The 16,088-nt window shown below is 46.6% G+C and overlaps 1 protein-coding gene across 4 annotated transcripts in view; it reads right to left on the minus strand.

The window, feature by feature from the left end:
* Positions 1-597: 597 nt before the first annotated feature.
* The window catches only part of ESR1 (estrogen receptor 1), a 248,406-nt gene continuing 232,915 nt past the window's right edge, over positions 598-16,088 (minus strand). For all 4 annotated transcript variants that reach the window (XM_082855517.1, XM_082855519.1, XM_082855518.1 and 1 more), the window contains 2 exons: positions 7,674-7,857; positions 598-3,516 (listed from right to left, as the gene is read on the minus strand). In XM_082855517.1, coding sequence (XP_082711643.1) covers positions 3,282-3,516; positions 7,674-7,857 — 419 coding nt within the window. In that variant the 3' untranslated portion in view covers positions 598-3,281. The remainder of the gene's footprint in view (positions 3,517-7,673; positions 7,858-16,088) is intronic.

Below are 16,088 nucleotides of genomic sequence, written 5' to 3' on the forward strand. Positions count from 1 at the left end.
TCATGAACCAGTGGCCTAAATCAACGGCCATTTCAGTGTATAAGATTTTAACGCAAGAACATCTTAATGGGATCAGAAGTAAATTATCAGTAAGTCCCTTATTTGTTCAGCCCCCAAAAGGCATAGGATATGGCATGGTTAAACATAGTTGTAAGGTTAATAGGGAAATCTAATCAACGACTACACTTCCTTAGGGGCTGGATTTTGCAACCTACGTAGGGTCTTCTCTTTGGATGAACTAGCCTCTCTGATTGTTGCATGACAGCATTGCAGAATCATTACCGCAAGCCTGGAGCTAGGCAATGGCTAAAAGAAACACAGACCACTAGGTATTCCTTGGACTGTACTGCAGATGCCACTAGTTCTTCCCTAGAACTCAAGCTGCCATTATATCTGAATGGCTGTCAGATACAGCTATTTATTTGTGGTTAACAGGGCACAAGTGAAATACTGAACCCTGGTGCATACCCCAGGCACCAGTATTGATCTGCTTCAAAATACTTTCAAGACTCTTATTACGATATTTCCCATTCTTCAAATTCCTAAACCCACGTCCCCACCCTACCCTCACCCACCCACCCCACCCCGATTCACCATGGCTTTCAAACTTTAAATTGTCTCAGAGCGGGGGGGGGGGGGGGGGGGGGAATACAGCATGTTCCCTACACCCAAGAGTAATGTCAGCGGCAAAGTACCAGCTGTCCATTAGTGGCACTTGAAATAAGAAGAGACTTTAAAAATTACTTGAAACTCCCGGGCTAACATACCAACCATCTGGTGTTCTCTGCCCCATTTCAAACGTAGTAGTATCTTAACATGAATACAAACATCTCAGATGAATAATGTAAAACCCTTCACTGGATTATTGTTTGGATTTAGCTGGTATTACATCACCTATAGTCCTAGAATTTTTTTGTTGTTTTTATTTTTTTTAAAAGAAAATCTAAGTATAAACATTAAAAAGAACCCACTGACCCATTCACTACTGTCCAAAAATATTACTACTTATATTTTGGTAAAGCAAAATTAGCTGCCCTGAATAATTTTCCTTTTCAGGCATAATCTCTGCTACATATGATTGTCTATCATTCAGGATCCAACAATAGGCATCTGGATTAGTGCTATTTTGTCTACTGTGGATATAAAAGTTGATATGAAATGTGATCTTCATTTAAATGAATAATCACCAGGCCTTAGGCATCAATGACTACATCACAAGGTAGTAATACAAAAAAAGTAAACATTTTTCCTTGGTTTTGAATGTTAACCCAGTCAAATTAAATCCAGAACAGAATTACTACATTCAATTGTCTGACAAACAAGCATTGCAATTTCAAAAAAATATATATTATACTATATAAGGTGCTTCTTAAACAAAAACAACAGAAGAATTATGTTCTAAACATTCTTACTGCAGATACTGATACATAAAATTGCCCCCCCCAATTTAGATGCACTTGTGAAAACAACTGTTTTTTTTTCTTGGCCCTCCCAGGTTCCCAGTCCTTTGGTGATCACTGATTGGGTCATTGGAAATGGATGAAATCCACTTTTGAAACAGGCATCCCAAGAGAAGCCCTAGAAGTTTGGCTGGGTTGTTGGCTGACGCATTGCCTATCACTGGGGTTTGAGTTAACAGACGATGCGGTCACCAGAGGAAACCAAACTTTCTTTTTAGCTGAAAAGGGGAAATAATCCATAATTGCTTTAGAGAAGCAAAGACCCAGGGAAATCTGCCCTGTGGCTGGAGTAGGCCTCTCTTGTTTAGCCTATAGGTTTAAGGATTCCTATGGCCCAGTTCTGGTCTTGCCCTCTTGGCTCATGAAGGTTAATGAAATAGACTCTAGGGAAGTTTGTTTGTTTGTTTTTCCCTCAAGGCCAAACCCTGATTGTTGGATGAGCTCTAAACAACCAAGGGCAGGTGTGGTCTGACCAGGCCCCAGGCAGCCTGAGTACGGAGCGCTCCAGTCCTGGCCCTGTTCCCCAGCCCAGAGTGTGCCTCCAACCTGGGCCATGCGGGGAAATGAGGAAGAGAAGGACTGCCCCATGGACCCCAGGGCAGCCCCACAGTGCAGTATGGGGTCTGCCAGTAGCACTCCAAAGTGGCTGCAGCCTGCGGCAGGGCCACCCCGAGCCTCACAGTTTTATCCAGTTTCTGCCCTGCTTTCCTCTTTGGTCTCTAGTACCTGCAAGAATCATGCACGTTTACTATTAAGCCCACTGCTCCAGGGCTAAAAGTGTCACCAGGGTGCCTGCTCATTTAAACTGCCCTTGGTCATAGCCTGGGCACTACACCTAATTCACCTTGTAAGTTACACACCAGGAAGAGCCAAGCAGAGCGCCCTCTGCTGATACGAGTGAGATCACACCAGAACAGGTCCTGAAGCCCATTTACTGCAAGTCCTGGGGGGAAAGGGCTTTCTTTTATAAAATGGAAAAAAAACCAAAAAACAAGAACTTATCTCTCACAAAGGAACTGGTGTATGTGGAGGTGACTTAACTGGGATCAACTTGCTGTTTTCCATGGGTCCATGGGAAGCAAGAATTGGAACCCATGACCTATACCTAGTGCTCTCAAAAGCTAATGGTAAAGCATTCAGCAAATCTGAAGGTGCAGTGTATTTAGTTGACAAAGTGTTGACAGTTAGGGGCTCTTCCTTCCCTGTGTGCATCTTGTATTCCTATAGGGGAAGTGGGTGCACAGTCACCAGATATTCTGCTACAGCCATGCAACAGAGCAGAAGCTTTAAGGTCTGACTTTACTAAAATGATATGTTACTATAGGAATACAAGAGGATGTTATAATGAACCCTGGACCTAGCTTTCTCCAAGTCAGCAATTAAAGGAGCCACTTTCAATTCTTTCCTGTGGCTTACGCTTAAATAAGATCCATTAAAAAGTGCTTCACATTCACGGAGGTGAAATGTCCACTCTCCAGGCCTTGGGTCACAAGTAGCTAAAGTGCACAGTCATCTGAGCCCAGCTCGTAGACGGAGCTCAGTCATGAAACGCTAAGGGAATCCTCATGCTGAGTAAGGTAGCAAAGGGAGAGAGAGCGAGCTGTTAACAAAGAAGGTAGCCCTGGAATAATCCCTGTGGCTGTTCCCAAAAGAAGGTGTGCCACTTAGAACTGAGCAAGCAAATGAACGGCCACCCATATTAGAAAGCCAGCGCTGGGTGCACGCCAGAGTGTGTGCAGGGGCAGAAGTCGGCTAGAGTGATGCACGATGTGGATAAAGTGCGACAGGGATTCTCAGAGCCCTGCGGGAGCCGCGGAGCTCTCAGATTGTGGTGGGGAAATTCTCTGCCTCCCCGGTGATGTAATACGTTTGCAAGGAATGTGATGAAGTTGAGCCGGCGGTGGCCAGCTGGCTCTGGTTCACGTCCTCCGTGGGTGCGCTCCCGAAATTGGCTGGGGCGTGCAGGCGGTGGGCGTCCAGCATCTCCAGCAGCAGGTCATAGAGAGGCACCACATTCTTGCACTTCATGCTGTACAGATGCTCCATGCCTTTGTTACTGTGGGCGGGAAGACACAGACAGGACCACTTTAGACCATCCCCAGATCCAGGACTGCTGAAATGCCGAGGAAGGGCAAGTAAGAAAAACCCCAGCGACACTGATATGCCAACCTTTCTTCCTATTTAAAGAGCCAGTTTAGGGTTTACTATGCAGGTGAATTTCTTTCCCTCTATCACAATTACGTCTAAAAAGAGAACAGATGAGATAGGCTACCAGGTAGGAAAGAGTTTTTATTTTTTAATTTAATTAATTTTAAAATTGTTATTTAACTTTATTTTTAATTAATTTTTCTTGGAGTATAGTTGCTTTACAATGCTGTGTTAGTTTCTGCTGTACAGCAAAGTGAATCAGTTACATATACATATATCCCCTCTTTTTTAGATTTCCAGGAAAGAGCTTTTTAAACGTGCAATAAACCGTTCAAGAAGTTCCCTTGCTTCAAACTGTTCAGTTGCTTCCCGTGTAACTCAGAATAAAATCTAAATTTCTGTCCGTGCTACGCAAGGTCCAACTGACACGGCTTGTCCTGCCCCTCTCCCTAACCCACTCCCTTTAACCACCCTAGTTTTCATGCTGGCCCTAAAGAAACAAAGCAAGACTTCCAGACTCAGGGTATCTGCCCTTGCTGTCCCCCCACCTGCATGAACTTCCCCCAGATCTTCGAATGCCACCTGCTCTGAAAGGCCTTCCACGACCCCAGTGGCATTCGGCTCAAGACCCTGCAGGTTTAGCCGTTGGCTTTCATGTTACTGTTTTTCTCCCAGCACTATGACAACCTGACCTTCTCCTATGAATGTATGTCTTGTATGTATGTTTATTCTTGTTCCATAAGCATGTGCACACACACACACACACACCCCCACACACACACACAGCCAACCCCAACACGCACTGCGCAAGTTCAGTGAGGGGCTGCAATTCGTCCATCCCGTGGGTCTCCAACAGTGGCAAGAACTGGTAAATGCTCAGAAAATATGGGCTGGATGGACCTAGGGAAATGCATGTACATGGTGCTTCTCCTCTTACCGCTCTTCCGCCGACCCCCAGCCCCGTCCTCCACCAGCTACATCTCTGCTCTGTCCCCACAACACTACCACCAGGAAAAAAAAAAAACAACTATTCTCTAGATTGACATTTCTTTAAAAAGAATCATGGATCATGAGTAGACAGACCAAGAACATCCTAAAAAATATTTGCATTTTCAGTAGGGAAAGTCAGCCCTAGCTGGAGACGCGCCATGGAAACATAGCATCAAAGTGATTCGGGCCATATGACACAACCACCTAAATTACGTTTTCCAGTGGGATTTTGTTTTCTTGTTTTTGTTTTAATTTAAAATGCTGTTAAAGTTAAATGCCCCTGGATCTGACACCGTCTTCCTCTTGCAACCTAATGAATCATATTTACCATCCGATGAAATCTGGTGTTAAATGGTCTGAATAACAACATATGGCTGGGGCCAAGCTTAACACAACAGAGTTCCGTGATTCAGATTGGCTGTAATGAGGCACCATAATATTGTTGTTGGTATGTGGGTGTGTGTGTGTGTGAGAGAGAGTGAGAGAGAGAAAGCTCAAAGCTTGCAATAGAATAGCAACTTCTCTCCAGCTCCTCACACAATACAAACAGGAACTCTCGCCGCCGTGGCCCTTGGCCATGTGTTGCCAGTAAAACTAGCAAGGCCTGTATGTGCAGTGCAAATATACTTGGTATTAACTAATTAGGCTGGCTAATGCTGACGAGCAGTTAATGGATTTGAAAATCCAGCAATTCCTACCAACAAAAGAAAAACCTTCATCTGTGATACATGGTTTCTACGTCAGTGAAATTCCTAGCTTGGAGTAGAGCTAATACATTTTCTTCAAGGGGAAGGTTACTCTCTCGGTCAGGAAATTTGGTAGGGGATTATGTTATTCTGATCTATCCCCCTCTTCCCTATGTGTAATATTCATCAAAAGAAATGGATGGGAAAGGACTGAAAATGTGTACTCCAAATGCACCTACTCAACTTGGCCAATGTGAGTCCTTCATCTGTGGCACAGGGATTCTTGGGGACTCCCTAAGAACAGAGACTGCAGTCACTTTCTCCCCAACTTTGGCAAGTGAAAGCCATCATTTGTGAATTTCAAATTCATAGGAAAAACCTCAGGTAATTTGTTCATTCATTCATTCATTTATTCACTCATTCACTCAGTAATAATGTTGTGAGCATATACGACATGTAAGACTTCATATATGGCACTGTGGGACATACAAAGAAAGAAAGATACACTTATTTTCTCAAGAAGCTAACAGTTGGCAAAGTTATCTCCAGAAAAGGAGGCACCTGGGACTTTGACGGGATGAACTTCTTGCCCTTTGACTCAGTCTCAAGGTCTGAAGACCCCTTAAAAATTAATCGAACTCTTTCTAGACACCTTGGCCCTTCCCTCGTAGCCACTAAGAAACAGAATCTCTTTTTCATTCCTGGGGTTCTGGTGTAAGCCCAAGGTCATAGAGACTTCATCATGCAGGAGCGTCATCACTTCACCTCACTGTTGTGGCCTTTCTGGAGTAAAGAATCCGATACTTTCTTCATCTCTTCCCTGCAGGCTGGGTTCTGTTCACGGGAATGGTACCCACTAAGCCTCTGGCCAGCCATTTAGAATGGAAACAAGGCCACTTTTACCTTCTGGCACAGAAAGACTCTATTTCCTCTGCTATTGTCCTTCTATAGAAAATATTTATTGAGTAGTTACTACGTGCCGAGCCCTATGCTAGGTGGTGCTGGGTACACAGAGTAAGCAAAATGGGTTGTGATAACTGCCTCACAGAGTTTACAGTCTAATGGTGCTGAAAGATAAAAAATGAGCAGTAACAATCAGGAAGGACAGGGTATAAAACTCACCTAGGTGTTAAGGGTCAGGAGATGCTTCCTGCAAGGAGTCATATCTAAGCGATGATAGATTAGCTTACTGTTCAGAAAGATTCACTCTCTGTGCCATGTGTCCATGATCCTTGACTTTGGGCTGTATCATGTGACTTGCTTGGCCAATGGAATGTTCGTGGACATGACTTAACTAAAAGATTAAAATGCACTTCTCCAAACAGACTCACTTGATTGATGCCTCTGCCATCAATATGAGAACAAGTCCCAGCTCTCCTGGCGCTACAAGGAGGGCAAGAGGCACACGGGGTAGTCACCTGGCCAACCTTCAGGCCTGCAGCTAGACGCAGAGTCTCCCAGCTGTGCCCTGCTTCCATCAGCTGACCCGCAGATGTGTGCGTGAGCCCAGCGGAGGGAAACAGCTGCGCAGCCCATCTGCAGCCTGCAGCGGAAGTCCCCCTTGACTCAGAGAACAGCTGATTAGGGCTACAGCCCAGACTACCAGGAAGTCCTGAAAGTTAAGTAAGGCTAGAGCATAAGAAGGAATATAAGAAAAATAAATGGATTTATACTTTCATCTAAAAGCAATGGGAAGCCATTTCAAGGCTTTAAGTAGGAAAGCAATGTGATAAGATTTGGTATCAGAATGATCACACTGGCTCTACTGTGGAGAATGGATTAGAAAGGCTCTGAGTTGAAGACAGGGAGACAGGTTAGGCAGCTGGGGCAGAAATCCAGGAGGAGATGATGGTGGCTTGGGCGAGGGTAATGGCAACGGGGGTGACAAGAATGGATTGAGAGGGATGGAGGAGTCAACGTTTACCATCCACAAGGTGTTTGGACCCAGAGTCTCTCATTTAGAATTTCCACTTGTTAAGTAAGGAGAGTGCGACACAGGAACAGTAATGGATGTGCGCAGTGCTTTCCGAGGACGAGTGTGCTCGCGGACTTCCCCCGATTGGCTGGGGCCGAGTGAACAACCAGACGGGACCCTCCTCCCCTGAGCTGCACGCGGCACACTCTTCCCCGGCTTAGGATCTTGCGCATGCGCCAAACTGAGCGAAAGTATCATCTCCTCTCTGCAGGCTTCTCTGACACCCGCCCACACCCCAGACTGAGTTACTGCCTCCCTCTGCTATCCTCCCACAGCCTTTATGCTATGTGCCGGGAACCGTCCCGAGTGTGTTATCTGTTCTCAGGCGTCAGCCCTTCCTGGGCCAGCCGTAGCATATTGTTGGGGGCTTGACTGCTTTACGTCTCTCCCATGGGAAACCCAAGGACGTCTCACCTCATGTGCCTGATGTGAGAGAGGATGAGGAGGAGCTGGGCCAGACGCCGGTGCTGTTGCTGCAGAGTCAGGCCCGCTTTGGCCATCAGATGGATCAAGGTGTCTGTGATCTTGTCCAGGACACGGTGGATATGGTCCTTCTCTTCCAGAGACTTCAGGGTGCTGGACAGAAATGTGTACACTCCTGAATGTGCAGAGAGAGAGTGAGAGAGAGAAACTCAAAGAGGATGAGGTCCGGGAAGCTGGGCATGTGCGTGGGACGTAAGACTGAGCCAGTGCCCCTCCCCCCACCCCGCCCCCGCCCGGCAACGGGGAAGTTCGGGATCTATTCGGTCCAGGCAACCTTGCAAAATTCCTTAGGAATATACGTGTGTGAGAGCACACGTTTAGGAAACTCATGTGGCCCCCTGTGTGGGAGCCAGTTTCCAGGATTTGTCATCAAGATTCCCTGGAAAGGCACTGTTCACCTTGGGGCCATGGTGGTTGACACCAGCCACCTCTCCTCTGACACGCCTGTCACCAACGCTATCCTGTTAACGCTGATGACAGCTCCACGAAGGAGGCATTATTGTTCCTTTTCACATGAAGAAAGCGGAGGGCAGAGAGCTGCATTAACCTGCTGAGCAAACTCGACAGGATGGAGCAGAGTTGAGAACGAGCCAGTGTGCTGACTCCACATCCGGTTTTATAACGGAGACGCTAAGTTAGAGACACGTGACCTCTCAGTGAGGTGCACAGAGAGAGCAAAAGTGATTTGCTAAGTGACTGACAGGCAATTTTTAATTTGCTGTTACAGTTCAGGTCAGCTGTGGGGCCTTCGTACTTTTCATCCTCAGCTGAAAGGTTTATGATGCAAGGGTAGAGAGGACCCCGGGAACTGCTGTATTTCACTGCCAGGCATGTTTTTTTTTTGTTTTTTTTTTCCCCTCTTGCCTTTTTTCTGGTAATAAATCCTGCTCTCGGGGCCACAGGTAGACTCAAGGCTGAAATTAGACAATCAGGTCACTCTATCCTTTTGGATAATATTAGCCCTGAGATAGACAATCAAAGCTTTTTCTGAGTTTGTATATGGAAGTTGTGGGCGGAAGTTCCTTCCTCTAGGGTGGAGGCACTGGGAGTATGAGAATGTGGGACTTGTAAGCGCCATCTTCCAGGTACGTGGAGCTCCCCCTGCAGAATGGAGCCCAGCGACGACCAGCAGAGGTGATAGTTACGCGGGGGAGGCAGGAGGGGAGAGGGGAGGGAAGGGAGAAATCCTGGTTCCTGTCATAAGGTCCTGGTTCTTACTTTTTTCATTTGACCTTAGAGCTTCCATAATGTCCTTTCTAACACATGAATCCATAAATCCCCTGTTTGCTTAAGATAGTGTTAGTTCGGTTTCTGTCACTTGCAACTGAAAGAATCCTGACTCTTTGACTTAAGTTGTGAGCTCAGCCCAAGGAGCAGAGGAAGGTGAATGATTAAGAGGTGAGAAGTACTGAAAGCAAAAGGAGGGCAGGATGGAGTATTCTTGTCTCGGGACCACAACGATGGCTGTTCTATCAAGTAAACACTGCAGAAATCAGCTCATCCTACCCAAATGCATCATCTCGCAGGGCGCAGATGACGCGGTATTTTTCTCAAGATATACGTCTATTTAGCAACATTTTTTTTGGTCTTATGAGCCCACTGGCCCACCCATAAGTATATTTCTTCTCCTCCCCTCCCCCCATCCTCACTGGTATTTTCAAGTTAAAGGCCCCCAAGTTTATGAATCCCCGACTTGGTACTTGTAACGCAGTGACGAGTTACTGCTCACACAGCAGCCTGTAGGTCAGGAATGGGGAAAACACCCACACAGAGGAACTTACAGTAAATACAGTTGTAATTGCCTGGAATGGAAAAGGGCTAATATTTAAAACAAATACAACAACAGCAGAACCAGAATGGTCGGGCTCTGGGCTTACAGGCAGTAGAATAGAATAATGTAGTTTTGATACCCGGAGGCACTCTGATACAGAGGAAATTGAGCACAGAATGAGTAAGCAGCGGACAGGCAGTGGGATAAGAAAGAAATTGCTGGATTACTTATGTTCCACGTGGGCTTCTGATAAAGACTGTGTCCACTAGAAAAATGGACAAATGTCTAGTGGCCTTGGTGTTGGCCAGGAGGTAACGGATGGCAAGGGAGGTGTATGCCAGTGGGCTGGGGGGGTCAGGGGCGGCCTCTCCAGAGCCCCACGGCCATGCCACTCCCTGCCCTCACGTCATCACACACATTCTAGCCTTGCGTCTCTCAGAGGCCCTGCGTCTGGCTGGATGTCCTGGGAACCTGCCCAGGCCACAGAACTGAGTTAATCCAACTTGGATGTTGTGTTTTCTACCAAATTCCTTTTTTGTTACCACCCAGGATGCTGGCCTCGTTCATCAATAATCCCATTCTTGTCCATGGAAACCACAGAACCAAGGAGCTTCCACGTCCCCGCGTGGGAAGGTGACGCTCAGCGGCACCTACGTGTGTGCACAGGGTGAGGGCACCCTGTGCAGAATCACGGGCGTCCTGAGGGCCCGCGTTGCACTCTGCCCTCTCCTGTGGAGGTAAGAGCCTTGGCACTCAGGCTCTGGGGAGTGTGGTTTTCCCTTGTGCCGCTGGTTCCCCATCCTCCCGTGGGCTCCCCCCTCCCGCATGCTCTCATTGAGAACCTACTGTGTGCGGACGGTGTGTCATGAGATAGGGATTCCAAGCCTTATTTTCTTTTAAGCATTAATGTCTTAAGAGCAGCTATTGCCTGTGGAGGAAGGATTGTCTTCACACTGTCTCTCGGGATGCAAGCCACTCTCAGAACAAGCCTGTTTTTCTAGTCCTGTTTTGGCACCGACACAGCTTATCATCTCATCCTTGCGAGATGCTTCCTAGCCGTGCAAATATACTTCGAAATAAATATACAGTCCTGTAGAAATGCCAATAATTGACAACTGCAGCCATCTTCCTTTGGGGCTTTTCTGGCAAAACATGTGGTCCGTGTTTGCTGCCTTTTGCCCCTAAGGGGCCGGTGGAGAGAAACAACAGAAATCCGAATTCCCAGAATGCTTCAGGTGCTCTGGCAAAAGCCAAACAGTGTTCCCGGTAATTTCCATATCCCAGGTGGTCCCTGCCACCCTGGACAGCTGCGCCAGTGTTCCCAGCAGCACGGAGCCAGTGATCAGACAGTGCGAGCCTTCAGAAAGAGTCTTACAACAAGGCAGGCTTTTGCAACTCCCCAGGCTGCTCCAAATCCCAAAGATGGAAAAAAACAATCTGTATGTCATTATCCAGTCTTGAAGTGCTGTTGGCAGATCTGAGCCTCTACATATTCTGAATCTTGCAGCCAACACTGGGAGCTTTTAGGAAGAGCCTATGGAGAAAGCGGGTGGCAGAAAAGAACGGGGAGCGGGACTGCATGGGCCCCCCATAGACATGAGATGTCAGCCTCTCTCCCTCTCTGGCTCTCAGTGACCGTTGCCCTTGCTCTCTCCCTCCTTCTCTTTCTCTGCTTGGACACTCTCTTCCTTCTTTCCTCCTTTTTGCTCCATCCCACAGGAACACCCTTGCTACCCCTCATCACTTCTCCAGATGATGGAGTCTTCTGGAGGCTGGAAGAATGCAGATATGGACACGGTAGTGCATGTGTGCATGTGACTGTGTCCAGAGGAAACAGTAGCACAGCCCAGGGTCCTGCTCCCCCGGCCACTGACCTCCACTGAGGGGCACACCTCACTGCTCCCGGAGAAGTGGGGAAGGCTGAGGCTCACCAGATGCTTGAGGACAAAGTTTCAAGTAAGGCCATTTTCTTTTTTGTCTTTTCCAGAAGGAAGAATGTGACAACGGACCCTGGGACAGTCATTCCATCTATAGCAGCTTGACCAGAAAAGCAGAGGGAATGACTCAAAGGAAAAAGAGAGTGAAGAAAACTCCTCAAACCCACGGCTGTAAGTGGTCTAGGCCAGAAAGCTGCCGCTCAGCTGGAGTAAAAAAGAGCTGCTTTCTGGATCTGGCTCACGGACGACCCGGGGATTCATCGGCAGGTCAGCCTGGAAGGTGGGCCGCTGGGAATGGCTTCCACAGCCAGACGGTGTGCGCTCATAACTGCCTTCAAGGCTGAGTTTCATGAGCACTGCGTCCGTTTTAGCCTTCACCTCTGACTGCGGCTTCTCCTTCTGGGGTTGCTGGTCCTGGTGGGGTGTTGGACAGCTCGTGGCCGCTGAAGCCACTTAGTGGGAAGGGCTGAGCTGGATGTCCTACAATGCGCGGGACAGTCCCAAACAATGAAGGATTTTTTTTTTTTTTTTTGCGGTATGCGGGCCTCTCACTGTTGTGGCCTCTCCTGTTGCGGAGCACAGGCTCCGGACGCGCAGGCTCAGCGGCCATGGCTCATGGGCCTAGCCGCTCCTCGGCATGTGGGATCTTCCCGGACCGGGGCACGAACCTGCGTCCCGTGCATCGGCAGGCGGACTCTCAACCACTGCGCCACCAGGGAAGCCCAGGAGCCTTCTTTTTGTTAATTATGTCTGTAATATATTAAGAAACAGCCAGGGTTCTGATTTTCCTATTCTTCAGTCAATTACTACCTTTCTGAGGTCAAGAAGACAGTCTGAAGAGACACGTGATGGAAAATGTGCAGCGCATCTAATACGAAGGGGTTTGTTCACAAGGTTCCACGCGGAACTCCTAGTGCAGGTGAGCTAGCCTGGTCTCAGGAGGCCTTGAGGGTTTCACTTTTTTCCCAGAAAAGGCAGGTTAAAACATTCTGGCTGAGTTTGTTTCCCTGCATCTCACCTTTTCTCACCTGGCATTTCAAAGACAACGGAGCAACAGTGCAGAGCAGGGAGTGGCTCTTTACACAGGTTGGGGCAGATTTATTTTCCAAAAATGATCACAACAGTATCTCCCATCCGACATGTGTCTCTATGACGTGATCTTGGCAGACCTGTCATGGAGATGTGCGGGTTATGGCCCTCCCTTGAGTCTGGGTGGACCCATAACTTGCTTGCAATCAAAAGAATGGAATAGAAGTGACGCCACCTGGCTTCTAAGGTATGACATGCCTGTCATACAAGGCATAGAGCTTCTGCCTGTCATCTGGGACACTTGCTTCTGGAGCCCTCACCGCCTTGTAAGGGGTACAGTGCAACATGTAGTGAAGAAGCCAAGGCCACAGATAAGCATCCCAGTGGACAGCTCCAGCTGATGTCCCAGCCAACAGCCAGCATCGATCGTCGGCGTGGGAATAAAGTCCTTTAAGATGTCTCTGGCCCACGACTATCAAATTACTCCCAGTGGATGACCCTCACCTGCGGCCCCAGACATGGTGGAGAAGAAACAGTCCATGCCCTCTGTGCTCTATCCAAATCCGTGATTAATAGAATCCAAACCTTTTTTTCTTCTTCTGGCCATTAAGTTTTGGGGTAACTTATTATACAGCAGCAGTACAGAAAGCACACCTGGATATCTGCGCCAGACATTCAGGGAGGAAATGACCCAGAACCAGCAAGTTGGAGACCAGACTCCTGATCCGGAACATCATGAGATGAAACAGCATTTGAATACTTCCTGCTCCACGTTATGAATCCTACTGTGTCTCAATGCCTTGGCCCAGCCCTGACCTTCAATCTTGTCAGTATAATGGTCAGGGCTCAAGCTCATCCTATCAGACCCTGTACACAGTTAACAATTTTCATAGGAGGCCTTTATCCCTAACAACTGCCCAGCTGATTATCAAAATATATGGATCTTCCCTTAACGGGCAACCTCAAATATCTGCACCCTACTTTCTTATCAGAGAATAAAACACTCAAGTTCTGGGCTTCCCTGGTGGCGCAGTGGTTGAGAGTCCGCCTGCCGATGCAGGGGACACGGGTTCGTGCCCCGGTCCGGGAAGATCCCACATGCCGCGCAGCGGCTGGGCCCGTGAGCCATGGCCGCTGAGCCTGTGTGTCCGGAGCCTGTGCTCCACAACGGGAGAGGCCACAACAGTGAGAGGCCCGCGTACTGCAAAAACAAAAACAAAAACAAAACAAAACAAAAAAAACACTCGAATTCTCAGTTGCATAATCTTTATCGAGTGCTGGTTGTGAGAAATAGTCCTTGTCGAGATGTGCCTAAAGGAGAGATTTTATGTGGAACAACTAGTCTATTTTATTTTATTTTTATTAAAAGCCAGTGGAGCTTATAATAGAATGTGTTCCCTTTGCTTTGGCCCAGCAAAGGAAACTGAGAGCCAAATTTGTGGCCCACTCCTAGCAACCGTACAGATGGACTACTGTGTGCTAATCTGACTCCTGAATTTATTATTTTCTTCACATTATTTTCCTTTTTTTCAGATTGGGTTAATTACTGCCTTACTCCCTTTGCATCACATGAAATTTAGTAAGCATTTCTAATCCTCTGTGGAATAGGCAATGTATAAACAAAATAATGAACCGGACGCCCCTCCCTCCTCTGCCTAGTTAATAAACTGAGTTAGTGTGAATACAGATGTTTATAAAACATCCTTAAACGTTCATCTGAATTAACTGCGAAGCCAGAAAAAATGACATACGACCTAAGAATATATAGTTGGTTGAATGCACATGTTCACATCATCCTGAGTTGAACAGCACTATTTAAAAACCCTGTGATGAGCAACGCTGGCCACTGTGAAGTGACACCTTCTTGTGTGACTGTAAAGTCCACCCCTTCTTGGTGCTGGTTTGCATGTTTATCTCCAGAACCACAAAGATTCATATACACTTTTTTCCCCCTTTTTCCTAGATAGAAAATCAAAATGGCAAAATGGCTGATAGTCTCACTGATTATTTTGAAAAAGAATATTAGTGTCCAAAATGACTATTTCAGAAAGATAAGTGGACATGTAGATGATACCTATTCTTTAGACGTATCAGTTCCATCATTTCAAGTGAGCTCTACAGTAGATAAAAATTGTGGTGAAAAAGTATCACATGACTGTGACTGGCTTATCTCATTTCTCCTTAATAGAGCCTTGGGAAAGGACGTATTACGTTGCAAAAAGGAGACACAGAATTCCAGAATTATGGATTTAAGTTCAGTGTTTTTCAAACCATTCTGAGAATCAAAATCCTTTTAAAAGAGTGAACTTCATGTGAAACATTCACATAGTTTATAAACGGAAAGAAGTCAAACTTCTCTGATTAAAGTGGGAGAAAGGGAGAGGGGGAGACTGGAGCCTGCTCACTCAGCCCCCCCTCCTCAGCCTCATGTCCCCTTCCTCTGGTGACCAGAGGCACCTTCTGAAACATGAGGCTCTAGCAGAAGATTTCAAAAGCACTGATCTCGGGACGATGCAAAGTCAAGCCACAGACTGGGAGAAAATATTTGCAAAAGACACCTTTGCTAAAGGACTCCTAGCAAAATAGTCAAAGAACTTGAAACTCAACAAAAAGAAAACCAACAACCAGATTAAAAAATGGGCAGAAGACCTGACACTTCACCAAAGAAGATCTAGAAATGGAAAATAAGTATATGAAAAGATGCTTCACATCATATGTCAGTAGAGAACTGAAAACTGGAACAACAATGAGATACTGCTACACGTCTATTAAAATGGCCGAAATCTAAAACACTGACATCAGCAAATGCTGGCAAGGATGTGGAGCAACAGGAACTCTCACTCATTGCCGGTAGAAATGAAAAATGGTGTAGCCACTTTGGAAGACAGTTCGGCAGACTTTTACAAAACTAAACATACCCTTTCTATATAAGCCAGCAATCATGCTCCTTGGTATTTACCCAAATGAGTTGAACATTCATGTCCACACAAAAACCTGCACATGGATACTTATAGCACCATTAATCATAACTGCCAAAACTTGGAGGCAAGATGTCCTATAGTAGGTGAATGGATAAACTCTGGTACCTCCAGACAATGGAATATTATTCAGTGCTAGGAAGAAATGACGCCACAACTACTGAAGCCCACATGCTGCAACTACTGACGCCAGCGCACCGAGAGCCTGTGCTCCACAACAAGAGAAGCCACCGCAATGAGAAGCCCGTGCACTGCCACGAAGGGTAGCCCCCACTCACCACAACTAGAGAAAGCCCACTCACAGCAACGAAGACCCAATGCAGCCAAAAAAAGAAAAAAGAAACGAGCTATCAAGCCATCAGAAGACATGGAAAAATCTTAAATTCATATTACTGACTGAAAGGAGCCAATCTGAAAAGACTACATAATATATGTTTCCAACTACATGACATTCTAGAAAAGACAAAACTAAGAAGACAGTAAAAAAAAATATCAGTCGTTTTCAGGGGTTAGGGAAATGGGTGGGTTGAATAGTCAGACCACAAGGATTTTTAGGGTAGAATGTCCTAAATAACATACAGAGTGGAAACTCCTCTGTACATACTATACTGATGGATACATGTCATTTCAC

Source organism: Leucopleurus acutus (assembly GCF_964270905.1).
Source record: "Leucopleurus acutus genome assembly, chromosome: 15".
Taxonomy (NCBI): Eukaryota; Metazoa; Chordata; class Mammalia; order Artiodactyla; family Delphinidae; genus Leucopleurus; species Leucopleurus acutus.